Source organism: Brienomyrus brachyistius, chromosome 22 (genome assembly GCF_023856365.1).
Source record: "Brienomyrus brachyistius isolate T26 chromosome 22, BBRACH_0.4, whole genome shotgun sequence".
Lineage (NCBI taxonomy): Eukaryota > Metazoa > Chordata > Actinopteri > Osteoglossiformes > Mormyridae > Brienomyrus > Brienomyrus brachyistius.
Genome location: NC_064554.1, coordinates 16,170,110 through 16,197,456, shown reverse-complemented (window position 1 = coordinate 16,197,456; position 27,347 = coordinate 16,170,110). Strand labels below are relative to the sequence as shown.

Sequence of the window (27,347 nt, the reverse complement as noted above, 5' to 3'; positions counted from 1 at the left end):
CGCAGTGTGATTGTCCTTATTATTAATGTGACTGTATATAGTTAATTATACTCACCTTTCCGACACGCCTGTTCTTTCACTTTGGTAAAGCTGTAATCTATTTCCTCATAGATGGCTGGAGACAGCTGTTTATTTTCACTCTCAGCAAGTTCTGTAGAGCATAAAGATATAGATATATTAACATGTAAAAAATAACATTCATAGACTGGCTGATGCAATAAATAATTAAGGCAGTTCTGCACATAAAGACAAAGAAACATAAACAGACTAATAAATAAATAATGCTGATTTGTATATAATATTCTTTATTTACCACTAGGTTAACGAAACGTACTATTAACACAATATTGCAAAAAATTACACCCCCACATTTAGTACATTTCATTATAATGCACAGTGTGTATCTCTGAAGGAACCATGTTGTTATTTTTCATTTCTCTGATACACACTCCCTACCTGCCCACACACTATCCTACCTCTTGTCAGGACCCAGTTCCTGTAGACCAGTCTAACCACCAGCAGCAGAAGTACTGAGAGCAAAAGCCCAAGAACCAATGAGGACACTGTTGGGTCAGACTGGCCTGTTTGCATTTGAGTAACTGTGGGAGGTCCAGTGACATCGGGGGTGATTTCTGTGACGCCTACGGGAATGATATTGGTGTTTATTACTGTCAGGCTAAGGGGAAGAATAAGTATTTTAGCCTCATATTTAATAACTACAAAAACCACACTATCAGAGAGGATGCAGAAATGTACTTCCTGGCCTCACCTGCACAGGTGACCCCTGCGTCCTGCCTGTGTGAGCAGTCACTCTGCTTCAGTGAGTAAGCGCAGTGCCACAGGTGCAGCTCACTGCCCTTGCAGTTCACCTCATCCAGCCAGATGGCGCCGTCACCCCTCCCGAACCGTTCGCCCCCTTCTGCCCTGAGAGCCGGCCCACAGCCCAACTGCCTGCACACCACCATGGCGTCACGCAGGTCCCAGGAGTCGTCACACACGGTCCCCCAGGAGCCGCTGTGATACACCTCCACCCTCCCAGAACAAGTGTCTGTACCCCCTGTCAGTCTCAGGGGCAGACGGTCTAGTGGGGACACAGGAGACAGCTGAGGTTATTTGGAGCAAAACTCAGAGGGGACAGTACATTTAATACATACATCATTTCCCGAATGAAAACATGCTTTAGGTACAATAACCACATCAATCTCCACTTATTATATTTAATCCTCAGTCTTAATAAAACGGTTATTTTTTTCAAATTCTTTGAATTATTCATGACTGTATTATATATAGTGCAATAATTCACTGTATGTTTCAAAGGCTTATAGAACACATCTGTACTATAAATTTGCAAATGAATCAAACAATAAACTTACTGGCACAGAAGTTCAGATCAGAAGAAGTTCTGCAGAGCATGAAGTCTGAAGGAGATCTCAGCTTTTCAGCATCTACAATAGTCAGTAAGATAGAGAAATAAAACATGGTTCATGAAACGTATTAACATACAACAAAAAAGAGACTGGATTTAGCTTCACCTGAGCAGCTTGTTCTGGCAGCTTCTGAGCAGCCATTCGGCCCTTTGGAGGATGATGGACACTGCCAGAGTGATGTGTCATGGGATCGACATTTTCCAAAGTCCAGCCCTTTGAGATCAGGACTGAGCCTGGACATTGTCTTAGTGACTGTCCCCTTATCTCCACAGTCTAACTGGCGACAGATGACAGCTACTGTTGGTTGTTCCAGACCATCAAAGCACACACTTGCCCAGCTACCATTGTAGTAGAGCTCTGTGTGGCCAGAACATCCTTCAGATAGACGCAGCTCCTTGTGCTCTGTGGTGAAAGACACACAAGGAACGTGAACCATTATTGTTCATTGTTTACAGAAACCACTGGACACTGTCTGTCTTCAAAATGACAGAAAGCTGTTTCACACAGAGTTGGATCTGCTTTACCTGAACACACAACACCCACATCCTGCTTGTGCCCACAGTCCTTCCTCCCCCCCTCCACTGAGGGACAGTCCCACAGGGACGACTCGTTCCCCACACAGCCCAGCTTGCTTAGCCAGATGGGTCCAGTCCCTGGGCCAAAGTAAGTGGGTACAGGGATCTGCCCACTGAGGGCTGTCCCACAGCGGAGCTGCCTGCACACCACCTGAGCCTCAGGCAGAGCCCAGGACTCATGGCACACTGTCCCCCAAGAGCCCCTGTGGAAGACCTCCAGCCTCCCTGCACAGTCACTGCCTCCCCTGACCAGCCTGAGGGACCTGGGATCTGGGAGAGAAGACAAAGTGAGGAAGGAAGATCTACCAACTGAGGAAGCTCACATGACAACAGTCATGCTGTGAATCAAGAGATAGACACAAATTAATTCACAAATTAAACAGTTATAAGTATCTCTCTGAAACAGCCATAACACATCCTGCTGACACAGATCCCACTGATGTGGAGAAACTCACTGGAGCAGACCATGGACACCTGGTCACTGGGGCGGCAGTTGAGGACATGTGGAGGTCTGCATTTCCCCAGGTGAGTCTCAGTTCCTGAGCAGTGAAAGCCGGTCACACACGTGTCACTGTCCCCTGTCCTTGACAGTTTTGATCTGTAGATATTTGTTGCAGAGCCACAGCCCAGCTGTCTGCAGACCACAGATGCATCCATGGAGCTCCAGGACTCTTGGTGAACCTTCTGCCAGGTCTGGTTGTAGTAAACCTCCACCCAGCCCTCACAGTCACTCCCTCCAGACAGCAGCCTGACACCCCCATAAGAGGATGAAAGGGATGAACCTGTCAAAGAAATTAAGACTGATGATTAAGGACTTTAAAATATAGGAGACTCTCCATACTGTGGAGTTTAATTGCTATTTATAATAATATTTGCTGTGTCTCTCTGGACCATAACTGACTTGTCAGTCCTCACCAGAGCAGACGACTCCTGCATCCTGTCCATGAGAACAGGCTGCCCGTCTCCATGGGGACACAGCACACTGGGAGAGGCGAGTCTCATTCCCCTGACAATGAAAGACATCAGGCCAGATGGGCCCAGTGCCCCCCCCAAACCCGGCCTGTCCCAGGGCAGCCACAGCGCCCCCACATTTCAGCTGCTGGCACAGGACAGTGGCGGCTCTCATGTCCCATGATGCATCACACAATGTTCCCCATGTTCCATTGTACCTCATCTCCACTCTACCAGAGCAGTGGTCAGGACCATCCCTCAGCCTGAACCTTGTGTATCCTGGGAGCAGCATGAAGAGAGAGAGCAAAGAATGAAGATGAGATACACTGAAATGTCACTCGGTCCTGAAATGTCACTCAGTACTGAAATGTCACTCAAATGATAATAATAATAATAATAATAATAATAATAATAATAATAATAATAATAAGACAGTGATGGTGTCTCAGAGCCATGACACTCTTACCAGAACACACCAGGCCCACATCGTTCTCATGGCTGCAGGTCCTGTTATGTCTCATCTTGGGACAGAACACAAGATGGGACTCGTTTCCCTGACACTGAAACTCCTCAGACCACACCCCTCCCTCTCCTTGACCAAAGGCAGCTCCCCCCAGCAGCTGTGCAGGTTCCCCACAGCCTAGTGATCTACAGATGACCTCAGCGTCCTGCCAGTCAAGGTCAGCGTCACACACTGAGCCCCAGGTACTTCCGTGCTGAATCTCCACTCTCCCAGAGCACATGTGACTCCCTCCTATCAGCCGAATCCCTCGATGACCTGAGGTGATAAAGACTACAGTTTTTTCTCTTAATTTGACACACATGCACTTTGTCAATGAACTAAGACATTACAAGGACCAAGAAAAGGTCGGATCAGTCATTCATACACATAAAAAAACCGCGTACGATGGAATAAGCGGTAGGTGAGTTAAGAAATAGTCCCCATGTGTTTCAATGATATGATTCCTACCTTCGAAGGTTAACTGACCCATGTCAGTGGGAGGCAGCTCAGCCTCCACATAGAATTTGATTTCACACTCATGCAGTTTATATTCTGAACCACTGCAGAAAAGTTCACTTGCCAAGCCGTTACTCTGACGATAAGTCAGATAGTAAGGTCCTCCAAAGAATTCCAGTGGCCCACAGCCGAGATCTTTGCCTACCACCTTGACGGGATTTTCAAGGGCCTTAAGGTCAGCGAAATATGGTACAACAGTCCACCACTTTCCCCACCGATACACCTGCACTGACCCAGCGCAGGGACTGCCTCCATCCACCATCGTCAAATTATCATGTCCTAATGAAAAAAATGTTAGAGTCACTAAATATAATATTTAAAAAAGATCACCAGCTTTGACACGTGTCTCTGACCTGGTCCTGAAGAGACAACACAACACAAGACTTATATACTTAACAGGATTTAAGAATTTGCTAATCAGTCTTATAAGTTACATTAACAAACTAACAGTAATCAAAGTATTAAAGTATTAAAAACATACCTGTGCATGTCAGGATAACAGCATAATTATGTGTACAGTTCTGTTCTGATCTAACAGAGGTGAGACATTCATGGAGGAAGGATTCCTCTCCTTCACAGTGGAAGTCCTTATACCAGATGGGACCTTCTCCTTCACCAAAATGGGCCCCCTGGTGTAGAGCTGAAGGAGCCCCACAGTCCAGCTCCCTACAGACAACCTCAGCTTCCTGCCAGTCAAAGTTACCATCACACACTGTAGACCAGGACTGACTGAACTTCACCTCCAGCCTCCCAGAGCAGCGATCAGCTCCACCCACAAGCCTCACATGGTCTGGAACAGTGTAATAAAAAGAGATACGAGTCTAAAGTTGGTAACATATGATAGATATTGGCTAAATGTGTTTGATATTAAATTTATCACTTAAAACAGAAAATTTAGAAGCTTACCACACATAAAATGTATTACAATACAAGAAACCCTGTCTCTCACCTGAACAAATTATTCCAGCATCAAAGATGTGAGGAAAATCCATGTATCTGAAATCCAGTGATCTACACTGCCTCAGTGCAGACTCTGACCCAGTGCAGGAAACATCTCTCAGCAACACCCTTCCAGAACCTTCTCCAAAGTGAGCTCTTATAGGTGCTAATACAGCAGTCCCACAGCCCAGCTGTCTACACACCACTGACGCATCATCCAGGTCCCAGTCATACTGGGCTATAGTCCCCCACTCTCCCCAGCGATACACCTCCACTCTCCCAGAACAAGGACTGCTTCCATTCAGCAGCCTCAGGTCCTCAGGCCCTGTTAGGACACAGCCAAGCTGCTAAGACACTTCAGAAGGGTCACTGGTCTAATGTCACAGTATTAATGATACAGCTGGTTACCTGTGCAGGTCAGTCCCATATTGCTGTTGTTTTTGCAGTTCTGTTCTGATCTAACAGAGGTGAGACATTCTTGAAGGAAGGATTCCTCTCCTTTACAGTGGAAGTCTTTATACCAGATGGGACCTTCTCCTTCACCAAAATGGGCCCCCTTGTGTAGAGCTGAAGGAGCCCCACAGTCCAGCTCCCTACAGACAACCTCAGCATCCTGCCAGTCAAAGTTACCATCACACACTGTAGACCAGGACTGACTGAACTTCACCTCCAGCCTCCCAGAGCAGCGATCAGCTCCACCCACAAGCCTCACATGGTCTGCAATGGCACAAATAAAATTTAAACTCTGGCTGAAAGATATTGGAACATTATAATCAGACTAATATTTATCAAAATATTGCTTTCAGAAAATTATCCAGAAATGCCAATTTTAAGAGATCTGAGAATAAATGAGAAAATATTCTCTTATTTTCATTTCAGAGTTTAAGATGTCATAATAATGATGCCTTCTGTGAAATGTTGCATATGTTAAATACTCACAAGTAAATTTTATGGATTTTGAAAGTTTTAAATTCTCCCTCATAGCATCCAGTATTAAATGCAGGTACTGTAAAAATGTGTCAAACCTGAGCAGATGACTGCAGCATCCAGTGTGTGCAGTAAGCCATGCTCTCTGCCATCCAGTGATCCACACTCCCTCAGTGCAGACTCCGACCCACTGCAGGAAACATCACCTAGAACCATCCGCCCAGAACCTTCTCCAAAGTGAGCTGCACCTGGTACCGATACAGCAGAACCACAGCCCAGCTGTCTACACACCACCGCGGCATCATTCATGTCCCAGTTACGCTGATAAACGGTCCCCCACTCGCCCCAGCGATACACCTCCACTCTCCCAGAACAAGGACTGCTTCCATTCAGCAGCCTCACATCAGCAGGCTCTGTGAAGACAGAGGAGATACAGGTATGTCCTATATTACAGGCTAAAAACATTTAATTTCGTAATCAGAGCAAAGAGACATGACAATGTATCATATTTCACAATAAAAAAAACATTTAAATTAATATTTAACTAAATATAATTGATCCTGGACCGGTATTCATAACCCTGTATGTATATGAGAATGTATATTACCTGAACATGTCAGTGTTACTGAATGATTTGTACAGTTCTGTTCTGGTCCATCTGACATTAGACATTCATGTAGGAAGGACTCATGTCCTTCACAGTGGAAGCCTTTATACCAGATGGGACCTTCTCCTTCACCAAAATGGGCCCCCTTGTGTAGAGCTGAAGGAGCCCCACAGTCCAGCTCCCTACAGACAACCTCAGCATCCTGCCAGTCAAAGTTACCATCACACACTGTAGACCAGGTATCTCCATCTGTAATCTCCAGTCTCCCAGAGCACTTGTGAGCCCCCCCCACAAGCTGGACCATTGAGCGACCTACGATGATAGACAATGAATGATAAGTTTGCCCATCAAACGAAAATCTAAATATGAAACTGCACCTCACCATGGAATATTTATTATTGGCTCTTTCCTGTTTCAACATTTGTCCTAAGTGTCATTGAATCATTTTTGTCTTTAAATGCAATGCTTTACCTGAACAGATCACTCCAGCATCAAGAACATGAGGACGACGGAGTGACCCTGATATCTTATCAGCCTCCTGAGATGGACACATGGACATTGTCAGCTCTGATCCATTACAGTTAACTTGAGTAATTAGCTCCTGCCCAGAACCTTCTCCAAAGTGAGCTCTACCAGGAGTGGCTACAGCAGACCCACAGCCCAGCTCTCTACACACCACTGTAGCATCATTAATGTCCCAGCCAAACTGGATTACTGTCCCCCACTGTCCTCCACGATTCACCTCTACTGTCCCAGCACAGGGACTCCCTCCCTTCACCAGTCGCACCTCCTCATGTCCTGTAGGTAGAAAAGTCAGAGCTGTTGGGTATTTTATCCTCACAGAATATTCTCTACATTCAGACAACAGGGAGAATGGAGAACTGTTCACATTCAAACAAGAAAGAATACTGAAGTATATTATAGTTGAATTAATATATTACGTATCATGTGTTTATGCGATTGCAAGTTTTGCTCTATTCACGATGCGGTGGTTGTAAATCAGTGTCTGTTTGAGCGTCCTGTAGTTTGCCTTCCATCCATAAATTCATCAATCTATTAATCTTCCAACAAATGATCACAGTGGGACTTGAAGCCTAATTCAAAAGCTGCTTGTTTTTAGAATAAAATCAGATTGTAAATGACTTTTGAAGAATGTGAATTCATGCCCTTAAACAGTCTGCTGTTCCAGTCAGGTTGCATTGCTGCTCTAAGTTCCCTGGGACATACCCAGGGAAGCCCCATGATCCTGTAATGGATAAATGGCTGAAATATGGATGGATGGATAGATAGATGAATGGATGGATGGATAGATGGATAGGTTCAATTGATTATCACCATTATTTTTAATTAAGGTAAGATGGAAAATGTATAAACAAGACAGGTAACAGTGCTTGCTGTTGGATGTGCAATGAAGAAATATGTTCTCATTTTCTCTAATTTCTTTCAGGCATCCTTGACCGTTAGAGAATCACATTTAGAGAAGTGGACAATATGAACGAGTGAGACTACAACAACACTGACTCGTGACAGGAATTAAATCAGCCCAGTGGTGGCAAAACAAGTTTCTGCCATTAATAACTAGTTTTGCAAGGAATATGTTTCAATCTTATTTCCTACAATCACATCAAGCACTGAAACCATGTGTACCATAAAAAACGATCCTATATTTCACATTTAAACCAGAAATTTGAATAAATCATTCATTAATAATCCAGCTGTGGCAACTATATTCATTGCCCACTTTATTAGGTACAACAAGCTACAACAGGTAGGACCTACTTTTATGTACAAAACCACTTCAAAAGCAAACGACTCATGCATTCAGAACAGCTTTTCTAAGCGTCACTTGTTGTAATTTCTGCACTTGTGACCTTCCTTTGACCTTTATTGACACTGGTAATTCTCCTCTGACTCTCCCTGTTTTTGGCCACCAAACTTCCACTGACTGGACATTTTTATCTGCTGCACTGTAAACTCTAAACACTGTCAGGAAAATCCCTGGAAAGTCTCTGAGACGTAGTTTGAAGGAGTTTTAAAGATGCTGTTTGTGTTAACGATCAGGCCACTGATCGTATATCTAGTAATCTGAATAAAGTCAATATGCAACAATTCGAAGATCTTTATTTAATGTCGATATTAGAAATAATAGTGTCTACTTTCTGAAGACTCAGCTTGGCAGTTCAGGCATCACAAATGCAGGGCATGATATTGATTAAAATGAATGAAAAGAGAAAAGAACTTCAGTACAGATTAGGAAATTCATGTATTTCAGAAGGCTTTCAAATTTTTAAGCAAAAAATAAATAGCCATCCATCCATCATCTGCCACTATGAGGGGTCGGGTTGCGGGGGCAGCAGCCTGAGCCGTGATACCCATAACTTCCTCTCACTAGCCACCTCCTCCAGGTCCTTCCAGGGGGGATACCAAGGCGTTCCCAGGGCAGCCAAGAGATATAATCTCTCTGAAGTGTCCTGAGTCTGCCCTGGGGCCTCCTCCTGGTTGGACATGCCCAAAGCACCTCCCCGGGGGGCTGCCCAGGAGGCATCCTAACTAGATGCCCAAACCACCTCAACTTGCTCCTTTCAATGCAAAAGAACAGCGGCTGTACTTTGAGTTCCTCCCAAATATTCAAGTTCCTCACCCCATCTCTAAGGCTGAGTTTCCTTCCTGTGGAGGGAACATTACTGCTGATGCTACACTGATCCGCCTGTCGACCTCCTGCTCACTTCTTCCCTCACTTGCAGACCCTGAGATACTTAAACCCCTCCGCTTGAGGGAGTAAGTCATCCTGCACCAAAGAGGACAATAAATAGCTTTTCAGAATAATATACAGAAAACCTGCAATATCAGTTTCTATCCAAGATACTGACCAAATATGATCCAAAGAAGAGACGACCTGGTCTCCTCTCTGCCAAGAAGAAGATCAAGCACCAAGTGAAGACACAGCCCCCACCGGCATCAAGCCCACCAATCACACTCAGCTTTGCCTTATTAGACACATGGCAGGAAACTCTCAAAAAGGTACAATGACCAATCAGAATATACTGCTGAAGACTCTTCCATATACGCCAAGAGCATTTCACATCACCTAATAACCAAAACTGAAAGCACGACTGGATAACGATAAAACACAAGAAAAGGACATGAGAGAAATGGGCACAAGATAGAAAATGGCTTCACAGTCCAAGGGAATACAGAATAACCCACAAGGAAAATGTCAGTAAATGCTTAGCATTTAACTTAGCATTGCTTAAATTGCAAATATGATGAAATGAAAGACGCACTTCGACGCACTTCGGACCTGCGTAAGGCCAAAACAGGAATAATGGTACTTGAGCACTAAAACATAGAAAAATATCAGGAAATACTTCAGATACCAACAACTGTCTAAATGCACTGTGATATTGGTGAAATTCTCAGTGAAGCAAATACATAAATATAGGGAAAATAATTAAATATAAAAGTATTCAACTATTCAAATTCACTGAACCATCCAATATACTGTAAATCAGGCACCTGTGACTGACCCCAGGTTCTAACCAAGATCCCAGCTGAATATGGTACAAGCAGACAGTACTTAGGTTCCTACCTGCTGAGGAGAGCAGAGGCAGCAGAGAGAAGAAGACGAGGAACAGGCAGCTCCCCATGTTTATCAGGGCAGATCAACCTCCTCCTGTGTGATGTGGAGACGCCAACCTGCACCTTGAGATCTGAGAGCTTCTGCTGAAGGTTCCAGCACCAAGTGAAGACTCAGCCCCCACCATCCTCAAGCCCACCAATCATACTCAGCCCCCACCAGCCTCAGCCCACCAATCACACTCAGCTTTGCCTTATTTGACACCAGGGTAGCAAACTGTCTAATAGTTCAAACAAGAACAATGACAAATCAAAAGATACTGCTGTAGACGTCCCCATATATACAAAGAATGTGTTACATCTGTGGACACCTCCTACAACTTGAAGACACAACCGGATGCTGAGAAAAAGCCAAAGAGAGGAAAAGACTGAGAAATGTTCTGCCTTGTTTAATATGATCAGTTGGTTATTTAATGCAAATATTTTGTGTGATTTATATATCAATGATGAAAACTTTTGAGCTATCTTCAAATAACAACATTATAGGGCAGCCTAACAATTATTCGTTTTACTAAAGCATAGTGACTATTAAACTAATCTCATAGTTAAAATGTTGCAGAGTCAAATTAACGCAATAAAATAAAAAAATGTGAATCATATTCTTTTTTGTGTTGTGCATAGTGTACACACACCCCCCAATGAAATTCCCACAGTGATAAAGTAATGCTAGATTCATTCATCCACCAAAAGAACATTATCCAGCACATTTTGGGAATTAAACCCACAACCCTGGAAGTGTGAGGTCACAAGCCTAACCAGGCAGTGCATGATCTGCAAGCTGCATACATACATTACACAAATGGAAGCTTCTACTAAGCAAAATTAAAGACTGTAATATCCTGACACAGACACTCCATGCTGCCTGAGCACATTCACTCTGTAAATGACGTCACTCTGCCAATGTGACGGCGGCGTTTGCAGCTTCTCTTGTGGATCCAGCAGCGTCTGTCACCGCTGAGGAGCAGGAGGTCATGCTGTCACTGCAGCGTCTGAGCAGATGAACCAGCTGCCATGCTGCCTATTCTCCTCTGATCTCTGCAGCTTCTCCTCTCTCTCTCCTGTACGTCATAGAGCCCAGAGTCGTCTTCCCTCCCCACGCCTCCACTCTATACTTCCTCCCCTTAAGCCTGCGGTCTTACGCTGCCTGATGGCACCACGTTCGTTTCTCTCTCAGCTACCGGGGGCTACGATCCACTATCTCTCACTTCCATCTCCTAACTATCTGCAGGGCAACGTCTCTTTGCATTTTTAGATTTTTTTTTCTTCATTTTTTTTTAAGTTACAACTGTGGTTAGCAAGTTTATTTTTAATTTTTAGAGCTTCAAGAGATAGTAGTTGTGTTTACTGTAATCACATGACAGTATATCTGAAAATTAAGCAGAATACATGCTGAACACTCCACTTTCATAGGTAGATGAAATGTACTTGACATATTACAATTATATTTTTTGTGGATAATTTTATATCTAAAGGAAGCCAATGGTGAGATAATCCAGCACATCGTCACAACTGCATAAATACACAGAAGCTAAAAGTCTAACATTAGTAATTAGAAAGTGACTTCTAAGTAACTAAACAGTGTTCTGACATCTTTATTTTTAAATAAAAAAATAGTCTAATATTAAAAGTACATGTAAAAATAAAATGGCATGTTAAAGGTGAAGTGTTGGCATGATTATAACAGATGTTTTCTGGTTTTGTGGTGAGGATGCTCTGGAACTAAAAGCTTCCAGAGGAGCTGGGGATGTGGCTAGAGAAGGCACTGGGTACACTGTTGCCTGGAAGCCCATCCCAAACCTTCCAGTAGATAAGCTCCGAGTGGCGCAGCAAGGGAGACACTGCCTGTGTAGAGCTCCCTGAAGTTGCTCCTGCCAGCGTGCCGGACCTCCTTCTGAGATGATGACCTCGGCAACCAAGGAGAGCGGGCGCTATTGTGGATTCTGACCACTCACTAGTCATCAAGGGCTCTCCGCCTGCCAGCAGCGAGGAACTGCAGTGCAGCCCTGCTCTTCTCCGCTGTGAGGAGGCTTGCCGCAGCTGGGAGCTGCAGCTGGGGAGAGACGCAAGCTAGACGAGCAGGACCAGGAGTAGCTGCGTGAGTCTACAGAACTGGAGCGGCATGAGTTGGAGCAGCTGCATGGTGAGTTGACTAGTGAGCAGGAGCACGACAGCCAAAGGCACTTGGCCAAGTCGGAGGAAGTGGAGCTACTTGGCTGCGAGGAGGCATGTCACGCATCCGAGGCCTAGCTGGCCCAGGAGCACCGAGACCGGTGGCGGGCTCCTATCGAGCAGGATGAGAAGCGGCCGCAGGCAGACCTGGAGAAGTGGCAGGACACCCTGGAGAAACTGTAACAGGAGCTGGCCAGCTGGAAGTGCAATCGCGGCCACCTGGAGCAGGAGGCTGAGGCTGCAGAGGCTCGGCTCTTCGAGCACAAGGGAGCGTGCTGCACTCTGGAGGCCATCGGGCTGAGGCCTGCCGCGAGCTGCAGGCGGAGATGGGCCTGCTGGGAGTGACGGTGGGGGGCCACCAGGTACAGTGAAGAGGAGCTAGGGGCAGCATATATTTCTTTCAAAGTGTTTTTATTTTGTTAATTTCTAAAACATTTAATACTTATCATATTATTCCTTTAATATTCGTGCGCAGCGAGCGCGGCAGAAATCAAAGAGAGTTGGGGGGCGGATGTGGCCCCGCGAGTCACCAGTTGCCCATCCATGACTTAAGTGCTGGGAGAGTCAGTTCCTGGATGTGTTTTTTTGGCTCATATTCTGTGAACCACAGGGGTGGTGGTTTGTCATTCCAGCCTATCTGGCACCAACAACCAGTGGCATCACCTTTAATCACCTTTCTTCCCCATTCTGGTAATTGTTGTAAGAGTTGTCAACTCATACACATCTGGCGTGACTCTCACACTTTCAGATTCACACAAGAAATCTTACGGCGAATCTACACTATTCCATTATAAACCTAAAAATTAGCTACATCAAAAGCGTTGGGGTCGTTTGCGAACCCTACAGACTATTTAAAAGGTAATAGAACTGTTACATGCATGTAAATGCGTGTGCAGACTAGTCTTAAATTGAAAATCTCGTGCCAGCCAGCTCACCAAAGTTGGTAACCCAGTGGATGTGAACATTAACTGGAGCTCCTGACCTGTATCTGCACGATTTTACACATAATTGTGCTGCTGACATGTTATTGACTGATTACATATTTCCTTCAACGGGTGGCTGAACAGGTGTACCTAATAATGTCGCCAGTGATTAGGGTCTTTAAAAATGTATCTATAGTTTGATGTCCTCTGCAAGTTCTTTGCCAACTTACAAACAGATGCTATGCGGCTTAGTTACAATTCTAAGCGTCAACAAAAAACATACTGCTATGCCTTTACCCGGTTACATATCTTGCACATACATTGGTAACCCCTCTGCCCCAAACTGGTTAAAAATTAGACCTCCATTTGAAAAATATTACTGAAATGACGGAGCTATGTCTGATGATTTACTAAGCTGTTGATATTGCGCATTCGCTGGGAAGCAGACGTAGAGGACATTGAACACTGGAGCCCCTTACAGACGACCCCCAAGATTGATATAATGCTTCTGAACTGCACATTTGTTCAATGTACTCGCAGCTTCTACTGTTCGAGCATTTAGCTATTCTGTTTACTTATTATATACATACAGGGGGTAGATAGAAATTCTGCCCGCCCGTTTGAGGCATATAAAGATATCTGCAAATTAACTGCTTACTTCTGCAATCAGTGCATAACCTTTTGGAGGAACCGCAGCATGGCATGCTGCATTTCTGCTCGGCTCCTGTAGATGCGAGCACATTTTAGTTTCTTTTTTTCTCCAGAATTTTGCAATTTGCTTACATTTGTTTACACGTGCTGCTGATCGAAAGCAAGGAACTAAACGTAGACGATGTCAGCCAGGACTGCGTTTGCACCCTTTAAGTCCAGGATAATTTTTTCTAAGCGTGCACAAGTTTTGTGGGGGCTCTGGAAGTCTGGAGGTCTGAAATATCAGGCGTGTCGGTAAGTAAGCGTTGATTAAAAAGTACTTCAGAAGTTCGGCTTTGTTTAAATGCTGTTTTTTTTTTTTTATTAAGGATAAGCTCTTTGTCTTGTAGAACTTTATTTTATTTGATTGCTTCATGATAAACTAGGGTGTAAATATTAGTGTAACAACTGAATTGAGCCACATAATTTATGATCTGAATATGGACAATTATGAATAATGTTGCTTGTATTTTGCATGTTTGGTCCTGTATGTGTTTACACTTCTGCGGACTATTTGTAATAATGTTTAAAGTCTTGAGTGTTTTTCAGTTTGAAATTCATTGGCAGAATTAAAAGTCTAAAGAACCCAGGCATGTTCAGCTGAGGTGTTTACCAGCACACAAACCGCGCAATTGTGTGGGGCCAATATATTTGCCCAGTCCTGTGTGGCACTGGGGCACCACTAACAAACCTTCCTCTGACCATATGAATGTTAATAAATCTTTATGCGTAGTGTGAATTTTACACTTAGTGACTGTATGTGACCCTTCATATATCACATGCTTGGAGACTGAGTTAAACCTTTCTGCTCCTACCCCTCCTCTCAGGACCCTACATGTGGACACCCCCCCCTGCATACCCACGGTCACCACCAGCTATGTGCATGGCACCTCCAGCTTCTCCCTCCTCTCCTGCACCGTGCCCCAGGCCCTGCAGGCGACAGTGGACCGCTGGCCGGATCGCGAAGCCGTGGTGTTCCTGAAGGATGACATCCGGAAGACCTTTGCACAGTTCCAGCAGGACGTGAGTCTCCGGATCTGTCTGTGTCAGAACTCCATGACCAACCCCCCCGGTTTTCAAGATTAATCTGCATTTTTGGTGGGGTGCATCCTAACTATGTCGGTATTTTAAATTTGTTTTGATTTAACTTTGTATCTTCACGCCATCAGGATTATAAGTCATGTTAGATTAGATAAACTTCTTTGAGGGAAATTCTTGAAAATGTACCAGCATGAGAATTGCCGAGCTGTTGAATTAATGGGTTCTTCACATTATCATCACACCTGCGACCCAAGGAGAGCTCAGGAAGTTTGCAGAAACATACGACTAAGAAGAAGAGTAGATGCGTCTATCCAAGGCAAAGGACTTTCGGGAATACAGGGTCAGTTAGGACCTAGAGCAATTAGGGATAAGGGCTATACTCAATGGCCCAACAGTGACATCACTCTGCCAGTTACAGGATTTGAACCTGTGACCTTCTACGGCATCCTAACACACAGAAATAGCAAACATATGTGATACATTGCAGCTGTAGTCCAAGACTTAATTTTTTGGCTTCTTTAATCACTTACGTATAACAAGAAACTGTTTCCAAGACCGTTTGTACGCCTATACTGTCCTAAGATTACTGTGGAGCCAAAAAATGGGTGAGACTTTTCTAGAAGCCTTTTTAGAATGATTACCAGTAGCTGATTACAGTCCAAAAACAACATTTCCCATCTGCCTTTCACAGTGGCCGTATCGTTGAGCTGGGCATGTAGGGAAATGTCATTGTCTTGACTTCCTCCAGTGAACAATGACATGCTACATATTAGGTCACGGATATTTACATGCAGCGGGGACCTGCTATGCCTTTACTGGCATCTCAGTGCATTTCTTGAGAAGCAGATGGTGAGTAATGACTAACATTAGGTCACATGACCAATATACTGGATTTGTAGGAACAATCATATTGGACTTCAGACCTTAGAACTGGCATCATCAGTAGCTGTTAACCATTCATTTGCACAAGTTTATAGGGCTGAAATAGTTAAACAATTACCCTGTCCTTCCTGCCATGGCAACGAGTAGCATGCGCAGTAGCTTTCTGAGGTGTGTTGTCATTTTCGAAGAGCCTGTATTAGCACAACATAGTAAAAATATGACACATTTCACAAGGTAAATCAGCCCTGCCCGGTACATTACACTCCATATCAGAGTTCAACTCTGTGACTTGCTGTTGAATTTTGATTGGTGTGTTGCTCTTAACCGGCAAATATTTACTGATTTTGATTATTTCTTGGTTGTCTGAAGTCGCTGACTCTAGTACCTTCCAGCGGGAGTGGTGGGCCCCAAGTCCAGGGCAGGATTAAATATACAGTAAAATGCAGGTTATGCGCATAGTGCATTATCACCAGATGACTAGATTTCTGGCCCATTGTTTGGCTTGGGTGAACAGCAGGTCAGGTGGCTACCTTATATGTTGTGGTGGCTAACTTCCATGCAGCCTCTGAATTGAGTCAATCGGGAACGCCATGCTGAATGAGCTACAGCGACCACACAATCTGAGCCTCTGGGCTTATGGGCTGATTCTCTGAGGTGAGACATTCAGTTGAACTGAGACGCCAAACCAGGTCGACCGACCAAGCAGGTGCTGCTAGTTTGCAACCATCCTTCAGTCCCTAAAGCAAGACCAAACTGGACACACTGTTTCCATAAATTCACATTGTCGACGTCCCAAAGTGAATCCCTGTGCGTTATTAACAAACCTGGAACAAATGAGATTAGTTAGAGGTAGGAAGAGCATAGAACTAGTCAGAACAAGCTACATATTCTGGAGATGACAACAAAAAGATTTATAAACTATATAAATTGGAGTCAGATATAAGTAGGTTTAGTCTTAAATGATAAGTAACTTTTCAGGAGGCTGGCCAATTAGATTCCATCATTAGGTCAGTGGGCTGCTCCTTATATTAGGATTTGGGTTGGCTTTAGAGTCAGGATTAGGGTTGGGGTTAGGGTTAGGATTAGGGTTAGGGTTGGGGTTAGGGTTAGGCATGCCTTTAGTGTTAGAGTAGGGTTAGGATTAGGATTAGGCATGCCTTTAGTGTTAGAGTAGGGTTAGGATTAGGATTAGGCATGCCTTTAGTGTTAGAGTAGGCTTTAGGATTGCAGATAGGGTTAGGGTAAGGTTTAGATCTTAAAACTCTGCCGAACATAAGTATCATTCTACTGCTGCCTGATTGGTAGGTGGACCAGGCAGCCGCAGGTCTACTGGCTCTGGGGCTGAAGAAGGGTGACAAGCTCGGCATGTGGGGGCCAAATATTTACGAGTGGATCCTGTTTCAATTTGCCACAGCGAAGGCTGGAATCGTGCTGGTGAGTTCCCACACTCCTCCAGGACCTGTGCACCTGTAGGTCAAAACACTTCCAATACATTGTGAAATTCCATTATCACAGCAATCTCAGCTGTAATTTAAGTTATTATGAAAGGTCTATCAGAACAGATTCTTCTCTTGTCCTGATATAGTTTCTGTAGGAACATTTCCACAGAATTCTGTAGGACATTTGTAACCCTCAATAATTAGCTGTTAAAAGACAAAAGATCCTGAATACAAGTCGCGCACTCAAACTAGTGCATTTGCACATTCTCCTAATCTCTCGGCAGGTGTCTGTGAACCCAGCCTATCAGCTGCAGGAGGTGGAGTTTGCGCTGAGGAAGGTGAGTGGGGGGAGACAGGGTGGGACTGTGGAGATCTTTGGACTCTCTATGAGTTTATGAGAGTCTGGGCTTATAGCAGAACCCCAGCTGAGCACATATAAGGCATAGTTTCCAGAAAAGCACCATGAAAATCTCGCTAGCTGATGTCACCGGTGGTCCCGTGGCTGCAGGTACAGTGCCACGCAGTGGTGTGCCCGACCCAGTTCAAGACGCAGAAGTACTACGAGATGCTGAGGAAGATCTGCCCGGAGATGGAGACGGCCAGGCAAGGAGTCTTCAAGAGTGGCAGGTGCTGCACGCGGGATGCTGACTCCTCACTCTTCTCGTGTCCCTCGTGTCCGAATATGGAACTGTAACACACCTGAAAGGAGAAACAAGATTTGAGATGCTGATGTGAACATGCTGTGTTCACAGACACCTGCAGAGAGATTTTGGGGACGTGCATGACTACTGTATTCAGGATCGTTAATCTTCCGCTAATTCAGCAGAGAGTTGCAGTAGCTGATGTAATCGCAGCAAAACAATAACAAAATCGTAAAGATGAGCAAACATGGGCCAGCTGTGACATGCTAACTGAAACAGTAACAACGCCGCACTTATGAATAGTAGTGTACATTATCGGGCATACTTACATTTATATAGCAGACACTCTTGTCCAGAAGGATGCATAAATAAGGATTGAAGACCAGGGTCAACCAATGTCCCTGGAGCAATTTGGGTTAAGGGTCTTCCTTAGAGGCCCAACAGTAACATCACTCTGCCAGCCATGGGATTTGAACCAGTGCCCTTCTGGTCACAGACTCTTAACCAACAGAGCCACATACCTCCGACAGAGACACTGGCAAGCCTGGGTTAGACAGACCATGTGTGAATCAACCACAGCCCGTGCTTCATTGTCGCAGGCTGCCAGACATGCGTATGGTGGTCCTGACTGACAGTCGCCAGCCGGGGGCGCTCCACGTGGACGACGTCTTCCAGGCAGGGGGCAGTGAGGAGCTGAAGGAGCTGGAGGCCCTGCAGAAGAAGCTGTCCTGCGATGATCCCATCAACATCCAGTTCACATCGGTACCCCTGTTGCCATAGGAAAAGGAAATCTGTAGGGGTAGGGGGTCCTAGGGGTGGGGGGAGTTACAGACATAAGATTAGACATGTCACAATTACTCGATTTAAACTAGATTACTCGATTTATACAAAGCATTAATTAAAATTTGCCATGTTGACTACTCAAGAATATGGCGGAAGGAAGCAGATCGGGGTCCAAATTAAGAGTGAGGTGTCTATTGTCCCTTGCACTTAAGTCATAAAGTGCACAGCGGTTAGCTTTTTTCACTTAAGCATATTCTCCTTTTCATTTAATTCTGGGGCTAGATATGCACTTTAGACGGAGAAACACCAAAATATCTGCACGTGGCACGTAAATGACCATTTAGTGCATCCTGCCAGTCACTTAAGTGTGCGTAAGTACATTTTTCACTGCTTGCTCTGGAGTGCTATATTAAGTCTATATGGTCAAATGCAATATTGTAGTTTTCAGAAAGCCGAACATAACAAAAATAAACTTTCTAATATGCATCATACATTTAGAAACAAATATTAGAAACCAAAATGACAGTGAATAAGTATTTTATGGACAAATTTATGGAAGAAGTTTGTCCTTGCAATCCTAAACCATACTGCATGCATATAGTGGGACACATGGTGGTTGATGTAGTTCAACTGACATGAGGCCCAGTCCCACCCTCTGGAAATGGTCATCTATCTGCCACAGCCAGGTGTTTCATGGAGCTGCTTCCACCCTGGACCCATGGGGGCCGATACATTCCCCATAGCCAGCCCTGTCAGTGCCAGTGGTCACAATGAAGTCACCCATGACCAGAGGAGTGTTACCCCATGTGCACCCATCAACCACCGAGTGACGTTGAGAATAAAATGTCTTCCTCATTGAGACATCACTCAGCACGGTTGGAGCAGACACTGAGAGAACAGACAAACCCCCCAGAGAGAGCCTGATTCTCATAATATGCTTGTTGAAACGAGTGATATCAGTCACCATTGGGAGGAGCTGTTCTGCCACGACAACAGCTATTCCCGGAGAAAGGGATTGCAAATGTTTTGAGAATGGAATAGATAACTGAGTAATCCTAACCTAAGGCTTTTGCAGATGAAAATTATACCTGCTCATAGTTCCTCTTATATATTTACATTTTCTGATTTATATTCACACACATCTGCTGCATGCTGTGACTTTTCAAAGGAAAGTATTAAACTTTAATGGCTCATCATGCATAGGTGGTCGATTAGTCATGCCTGTGTGTCTCTGTTCACAGGGAACAACCGGGAATCCCAAAGGCGCTGCTTTGTCTCACCACAACATCGTCAACAACTCCTACTTCACTGGTCGACGCATTGGGTTTGACTGGCGGGTAGATAGATCTCTTATTTACGTTTATGTCCCCGTGAAGCCCAGTCAAGTTGCACGGAAGCCTCTGAGTCTCCTTTGACCTTTTGACCCCTTGACTCCGTGCCGCCCAGCCTCAGGTCAGAGTGTGTGTGCCGGTGCCCCTGTACCACACCTTCGGTGCCGTCTGCGGGGACATGTGCATGGCAGTGCATGGGGTGACACTTGTCTTCCCGTCACCTGGGTACGATGGACGCGCCAACCTGGAGGTCATTCAGAATGAGAGGTGAGCTTAGCAGGTGCCGGCCGGTTTAGACTCAACAGGGGAACTGATGTTGCGTGTAGATTCAACAGGGGAACTGATGTAGCATTGCCAATATTAGCAGGGATCAACGTCAAAACCAAGAACTGGCATCTCTGTGACTCACTGTTATTGAGTTTTTAGTTGTGTGAGATTCAATGATACTTTCATCAGCCATGATTTATATGGATGTGTCTCTATATTTGCTGTATTAGTGGTGTCCAACAAAAGAAAAATACGGTAACTGACTCACTAATAAAATCTGAGTTATGACCGAAATTGGGTCTATTAAGACTGTTTCACACTCTCTCTCTCTCTCCCAAGATTGTGAGTAATCATCTCGTATGCTCGGTCTCAGTCGGCGTGTCTCTCACGTATAGTCAAAATTTAGTAGAAAAGCACCACCCGAATAAGAGTGTAGCAGTGCGAGCGATGAATCTGTTTAACAACAGCGTCCACATTTCCGCAAAATCGAAAAGGAGGCAAAAGCGGCTGTCATTGGATAGGATCCTTCTTAAAGTCGCACAAAAAGAAAAAGATTCCAGTGAGCAAACAGATAGCAGTGATTCCGTTAGTTATAGTGAAAGTCGTCCTACAAAATAACCCTCCTCTTCTCTCTCCCGTCTCCTTCACACCATCCATGATTCTTTTCAAAGGTAAAGTGCAGGTCAATTTGTTTTATGTATTTTTACTTTATATTTTGCATTAATCGTTTTTATATGAATATTTTTGGGTTGTGGAACGAATCATCTGAGTTTCCATTATTTCTAATGGGAAAACTTGCTTTGATATACGACTGCTTTGGATTAAAAGCACGCTTCCGGAACGAATTATGCTCGCAATCTGAGGTTTTACTGTATACAATTTATACCAGGGAATAAAGGAAATGAAATGACCATGTCTAGCCTGTATGCGTAAACAAATGTAACTTAAAATGGAATTTATCAAAGATGTATAAAGATTTCTGCACTTTGCAACTTAAAATGGAATTTATCAAAAGACTCCTTCCTATTAAAAAGCCTGGCTATGCCGACTACAAGGGTATTTTATACTATGTATTTATACAAAATTCATGGTTAAAATCCCGACACAATATCCGCAAATTCCACGATTCTGCTATTATAAGTAAATGCTATTTTCATGCCTCAATTCCATGATTCTGTCTACATATTCTGCATCATTGAAAAAAAGTGTAAACTCTTTGAATAAAAAAACATGATATACGAGACAATGATACTTTGTCGGATTTGGTATGCAAGCCTTCAAAGAAATACAATTGTTCTTTTGTACAAAACATCTGGCTTTGTGTGAAACGGCCTTTAGGCTTTGTTTTATCTCTTGACAAAATATTTCGGTCAGAAAGCAGAAAAGCAAGGCAAAACACCCTTTCTATTCTGTTTCAGTGTTAACGTAGTTACTGTGTTTTGCCTCAGGGGGGCAGCGTGTTTCTCTGCTTTTATTACTGGACATAAATGAATGTGTCCAGTGTGTGACCTGCATCTTGGACCACACCCAGGTGCACCTTTGTCTTCGGGACGCCCACCATGTACATCGACATGCTGGGCCAGTATGACCAGAACAAGCATGACCTGTCATCTCTGGAGGCTGGTGAGAGTCGCAGGGGCGGGGCATGAGGGCATGAGGGCGTGACCACCGATAATATGATTAAAATTGATCCTTTTTGTTTTTAGTTGACTTTGCGTAGCCTAAATGTTCTACAATCTTTCCAAACTCATGTTTGATGACAAGCATACATGTTTATATTTTTAATAACATGAAGCAGCTGTATTAGGGTACATACCACTATCTCAATGTATTAATTACAACCTGCACTCATAGTTTGTCCACCTTATGTTTTATGGTTCAAAAGATCATTCGAGCATGTGCTTTGTAACCTTACAATGTCTCTCAGAACTGAATGTCACTGAGTAGCTTGTTATAGCAAAAGGTCACTGTGTGGCAATAACCTGCAGGAAAATCACGCTGCATGTGAAGGTGACCTGGCCTGACTGTCTGTGTTTATAGGGATAATGGGTGGTTCTCCGTGTCCTACTGAAGTCATGAAGAAAGCCATGAACGTCATGAATATCAAGGAACTGGTGGTGAGCAAGAAAATAACTTTACTCTCGTAGGGAGGGAATTTGGCAGTTTTGTTGATCTGTTTAGTTATGGGATGTATAGTTATAGCTCCTTTTATTATTACGCTGTATTCATGTTTAATAGCATAATAAAGGGACATGATGGTGTGTAACAGTGTCAGACCAGGGGCAGTGACGTGCCTGTCATTTTCAAACAGTTCTTAACCCCCCCCCCCCCCTCCCCATCCCCCCTTGCATTTCCTGCCAAAGGCTATTAGGGCAACTTATTCCTCCAATTAGGTTGTAATTGAGGCAACAACAGTAAACGACCTATGGAAGGAGGTGTACCCTTTATGCTAAAGAAAATGGGCTATGGATGTATACTGTATATGGGTGTATATATGTGTGCTAGCAGGTGGTTAATACCTTCATTTCAAGGTGTGCCATAGTTGTAATATACTGTAGGTAATATATATCACAAACAGAAAATTAAAACACAAAATTAAACAATATATTAATAGACACTGCAGAGGATTTATAAATTTACTTTAATGTATGATTTGATAGAGTCCGAAGGTAGAAAAAAGTAAGAATGTCGACAAACGGTTCAGCAGGTCACTGCTGGCTGATGCGTAGCCTGACGTGTGTTAATAGACTCTGTTAGCTTTAGTGATAGCATCAGATGTGCAGAAACACTCAAATAATCCAAAAAGGAAAAACTGCAACTACAAAAATAAACCAAAATACAGTATAACCATCTAAAAATGGAAGGCATTGCAAAAATGCATATAAGATTTCTTCCGATCCTGTTGGCATGAAGCTATTTTCCCATCTGCACTGGAGAAAGACAAACCAGAAGTCTACTTGAATCCCTTAGTTTTTTCTCCCCTCCCTTGTCTGTGAATGGTGCTCTATAAATGAATTTTACTTACTTACTTTGTATTGCTGAGTCAATCCATCCATCCATCCATCCATTTTCCAAACCACTTATCCTCCTGAGTCGCGGGGGGCCCGGAGCCTATCCCGGAAGCTACTGTATGGGCATGAGGCAGGGAACAACCCAGGACCGGGGGCCAGCCGATCTCAGGGCACAAGACCAGTGTGTGCACACGTGGTGAGGTATCACTTCTCATTGTGTGTTTGTGTCAGATTGCCTACGGCACCACGGAGAACAGTCCTGTGACATTCCTCAGCTTTCCCCGGGACAACCTGGAGCAGAAAACCAAGACCGTGGGCTGTGTCATGCCCCATATGGAGGTATGGCGCACTGTATCTCTTTGTTGATTTCCAGTTCGGCCTGCGATAGTGTTGGTACAAAGGATTGTGGGTGTTTTTCATTTTATCAGGCCAAAATCATAAACCCCGTGTCTGGGGAGGTAGTGCCGCTTGGAATCTCGGGAGAGCTGCTGATAAGGGGCTACTGTGTGATGCTGGAATACTACAACGACGATGCCAAAACGCAGGAGGTCATCGGGAAGGACCGCTGGTACAGGACCGGGTGAGTAAGGACAAGAAACTCATGGGGCAGCTGGAGCCTCGACCCAGAATCCCTCTGGGCAGAGCGTGACACAGCAAAGCACCTTTAAATTAACACTGAGCTGTGTAGCAAGCCTGGTTACTTCATACTCCCGCCATGCGTCCCACGCAACACAGGGACATCGCAAGCTTGGACCAGTACGGGTACTGCCGCATCGAGGGCCGCATAAAGGACATGATCATCCGCGGTGGGGAGAACATCTACCCAGCTGAGATCGAGCAGTTTCTGCATAAACACCCCAAAGTGCACGAGGCACAGGTGAGATCTGTGACCTGGGGAGTGGGTTAGCATGTTCACATGGACGATGCTGGGAGCAGCCAATCCAGAAGCAGGTGAGAGAGGCACCGTCACATGGTTGATGATGTCACTGATGTGGGGGGGGGGGGGGTAGGTGGTCGGGGTGAAGGATGAGAGGATGGGAGAAGAGGTGTGTGCATGCATCAAGCTGAAGGAAGGAGTGGACTGTACCCCAGAAGACATCAAAGCCTACTGCACGGGTCAGGTGAGAGAGTACCCACAATGCACCTGGTCTTCTATGAGGATTATTCATTATCACCTGATATGCTGGTGTGAAGTTCCATATAAGGAGATATTTATTGGCTTGTACATTTTTGCCGTGTGAGAATACTATGCTTTTGTAGCATGTAAATGTAAACTGATTTACTGTTTTTTCTTCAGATTGCCCATTTTAAGATCCCCCGCTATATAGTGTTTGTGCAGGAATATCCAGTCACAGTCACAGGAAAGGTACGACCATTTTACCCGAATAAATAAGTATCATAACGTTAATACAGATGCTTCCTTCAGGGATGCCCGGCCATTTTCAGCACAGCACACCACAGGAGGACAAATGTGCCTCTGGTTCCTCTTTCAGATTCAGAAGAACAAACTGCGTGTGCAGATGGAGAAGAAGCTGGGGCTGTAAGCAGGGCGGTGAGTCTGAGAGAGGAGGAGCCACTCGCGCTCCCTGCAGCTCGGCGTTACGGCAGATAGGAAGCATGATCCCCGAAGCACGGCAGGCCTGCAAGCAGAGGGCCGCCCTCAGCCCTCATATCACAGTACTGTTTGGGCACCGGAAATTACCTCTATAGCTGTGAAGCTTTTTATGTGAACACAGTAATGATTCTTGTATTTTATACTACACACACGTACCCATTGTTCATGTTACTGACTTCTGCGCCAGAAAACTCACACTTGTTACTTCAGAATTGTTTTCAAAAATTAATGAATTCTTAAAAGCAGTAGATCATGTTTTGATCATGAAAACTAAGATGACCAGTAGCTTTTAAATGTCGTTCAAATTCACTCAGGTTCTAGTCTTTATGTTCCGTTGTCTCCCCCTGTGGTAGCCTGTGGTAATGCATCCTTCTTGTCTCATTCCCCAGTTACGGTGCCATGTGGTCATGTATAACATTCCACTTTTATGTTGATAGCTGCATTTAAAGGCTGATGCATCGCGCCAAAGGATAAAGAATGAAATGCTCTTAAGAGTTGTTTTGTTTAGTTTTCAAACAAACATACCTCTCGGCCTAATACCTGTTTGGTTGTAAAACACAGTCAATTCAATCAGTCAATTCAAAAACTTTCAAAGACGTCTTGTATTTGTGATTATCAAAGTCTTGAAAGTGGGTAGATCTACAAAAATTAAATTAAGATCATTGCTCTCAGAAAACATTACAATAAATACTAGATGACTTGCCTATTTTTTTATATCTTTATATAATATATTAACAGCATAAACAACTGATTCTAAATAATACATGATCTTAAACCATAGACTTTACATCATAAATGCTGAACATGTGACATGCATTTCTTGGTATTTACAAACGGCTAATACTGCAGAAGGGTCTGGCCACAGCGCACTGGGCGGCTCCACTAGGAGGACCGCTACGGTGGAGCTGGAAATCACATGACCTCCACACCTGGGCCGGACATGACGTTATGCAGACTGCAGGAATGCAGGCAGTACCTCCACTAGGAGGCTCCAAATCACATGAGCTCCACACCTGGGCCGGACATGACGTTATGCAGACTGCAGGAATGCAGGCAGTACCTCCACTAGGAGGCTCCAAATCACATGACCTCCACACCTGGGCCGGACATGACGTTATGCAGACTGCAGGAATGCAGGCAGTACCTCCACTAGGAGGCTCCAAATCACATGAACTCCACACCTGGGCCGGACATGACGTTATGCAGACTGCAGGAACGCAGGCAGTACCTCCACTAGGAGGCTCCAAATCACATGAGCTCCACAAAAGTGCTGGATATGATGTTAATGCAATATCAGGAACTGAGTTTAATTGTTTAATTATTTTAAAATATTGTTGGTGAATATACTGTCTATCCATATATTCAGCCTACTGAGTTCTCTTCAGTAGTGTCATGTCCGGTCCAGGAGTGGAGGTCATGTGATATCCTACCCCGCAGTGGAGTCCTCCTGGTGGAGTCCTCCTGGTGGAGTCGCCCAGTGCTCTGCGGCCAGACCCTTCTTTATAAGTTCATTATAAATGACACAGGATCAGATGCTCAGTGATTTACATGCCTGAAGATTCCTGACAGTCCTCCATGCTGAATGTGATCTGACACAGTAATGATAAGATATTTGTATATGATGTCATTGCTCATAAAACTGTTTTTGCTCCCTTTAAGTGACAAAACAGTGGTATTCAGACTGGCTTCAGTTCTAATTCATACTCATGAAGCTTGTTGATTATAGCGAAACCGGACAGCTGCCTCCAGCAGGCTGGGGACACATCAGCAATGATATGGGACAAAGGCTCCGCCCACCTCCAACCGCAAACAGTCACACGAGTCTGAAACTGTTCCAGGTATATATACTTGCCAGTGAATTTTTCAGTTTTGAAATAAAAGTTAAAAAAAAAGGAAATTACAAAACAAAATTTTATTTTTAAATGTTAAATTTGAAAAATATGTAGATGCAAAAGACTGAAAAGAAAAAGATAATTAACTACTGTGGTACTTATATATTTTACCTTTGAAGCATATGTTCATAAAATCGGTACAGTATTAAGTAGTACAAAAACCTTAAAAAATTTTAAAAAAATACCAAATTACTGTTAATTATCTGCACTGATATACAAGAAGTTCTGCCCCTCCCCCAGGCCCCTCCCTCTCACAGAAGCCCCTCCCCCACATCATCATAGTTAGTGATGTCATCATTAGGCAGCCCCCCTTCTTGGGTGAACGACAGCTCAGTCATGTGTCCGACAGGGTGACTGTGGTGGAGATCTGTCAGAGAGGCACACAGACACACAGACCTTTGGCTGAATGTGTATGTAGCTGCGATTGCTGACTGAGGAAGAGGCAGCATGACGTCATGTTTCATTTATATTGTGTGTAATATTTCAAAAATACCATTTTTGTTCCATAAAAACAGCAATATGTGACCAAGTAGTAAGTGAAATACTTGTTATAGTGTCACACTTGAGATATTCATAATTCCAT

General features: G+C 44.2%; 2 protein-coding genes across 2 annotated transcripts in view; one reads left to right on the top strand and one right to left on the bottom strand.

The window, feature by feature from the left end:
* LOC125718449 (uncharacterized) overlaps window positions 1-27,347 on the bottom strand; it is a 153,612-nt gene that overhangs the window by 32,353 nt on the left and 93,912 nt on the right. Inside the window, exons 38-39 of the mRNA XM_048992305.1 lie at window positions 1,374-1,445; window positions 770-1,081 (exon numbers count right to left, since the gene is read on the bottom strand). Coding sequence (XP_048848262.1) covers window positions 770-1,081; window positions 1,374-1,445 — 384 coding nt within the window. The remainder of the gene's footprint in view (window positions 1-769; window positions 1,082-1,373; window positions 1,446-27,347) is intronic.
* Window positions 13,614-25,578, top strand: LOC125717565 (medium-chain acyl-CoA ligase ACSF2, mitochondrial-like). Its single transcript, XM_048990654.1, has 16 exons — window positions 13,614-14,117; window positions 14,690-14,885; window positions 17,091-17,219; window positions 17,509-17,562; window positions 17,733-17,851; window positions 18,465-18,627; window positions 19,890-19,985; window positions 20,095-20,246; window positions 21,778-21,869; window positions 22,287-22,363; window positions 23,489-23,596; window positions 23,686-23,837; window positions 23,993-24,134; window positions 24,268-24,378; window positions 24,555-24,623; window positions 24,751-25,578. Exons 1-16 carry the CDS (start codon window positions 14,005-14,007, stop codon window positions 24,799-24,801), a joined length of 1,824 nt encoding a protein of 607 aa, XP_048846611.1. The 5' UTR covers window positions 13,614-14,004; the 3' UTR covers window positions 24,802-25,578.

Excerpts from the sequence above, each read along its gene's own strand:
- LOC125717565 (XM_048990654.1), top strand. The coding sequence starts at position 14,005 with ATGTCAGCCAGGACTGCGTTTGCACCCTTTAAGTCCAGGATAATTTTT. Across the intron at positions 17,852-18,464 it reads GGAGTCTTCAAGAGTGGCAG|GCTGCCAGACATGCGTATGG; the intron begins GTGCTGCACGCG and ends TCATTGTCGCAG. Across the intron at positions 24,135-24,267 it reads CCAAAGTGCACGAGGCACAG|GTGGTCGGGGTGAAGGATGA; the intron begins GTGAGATCTGTG and ends GGGGGGGGGTAG.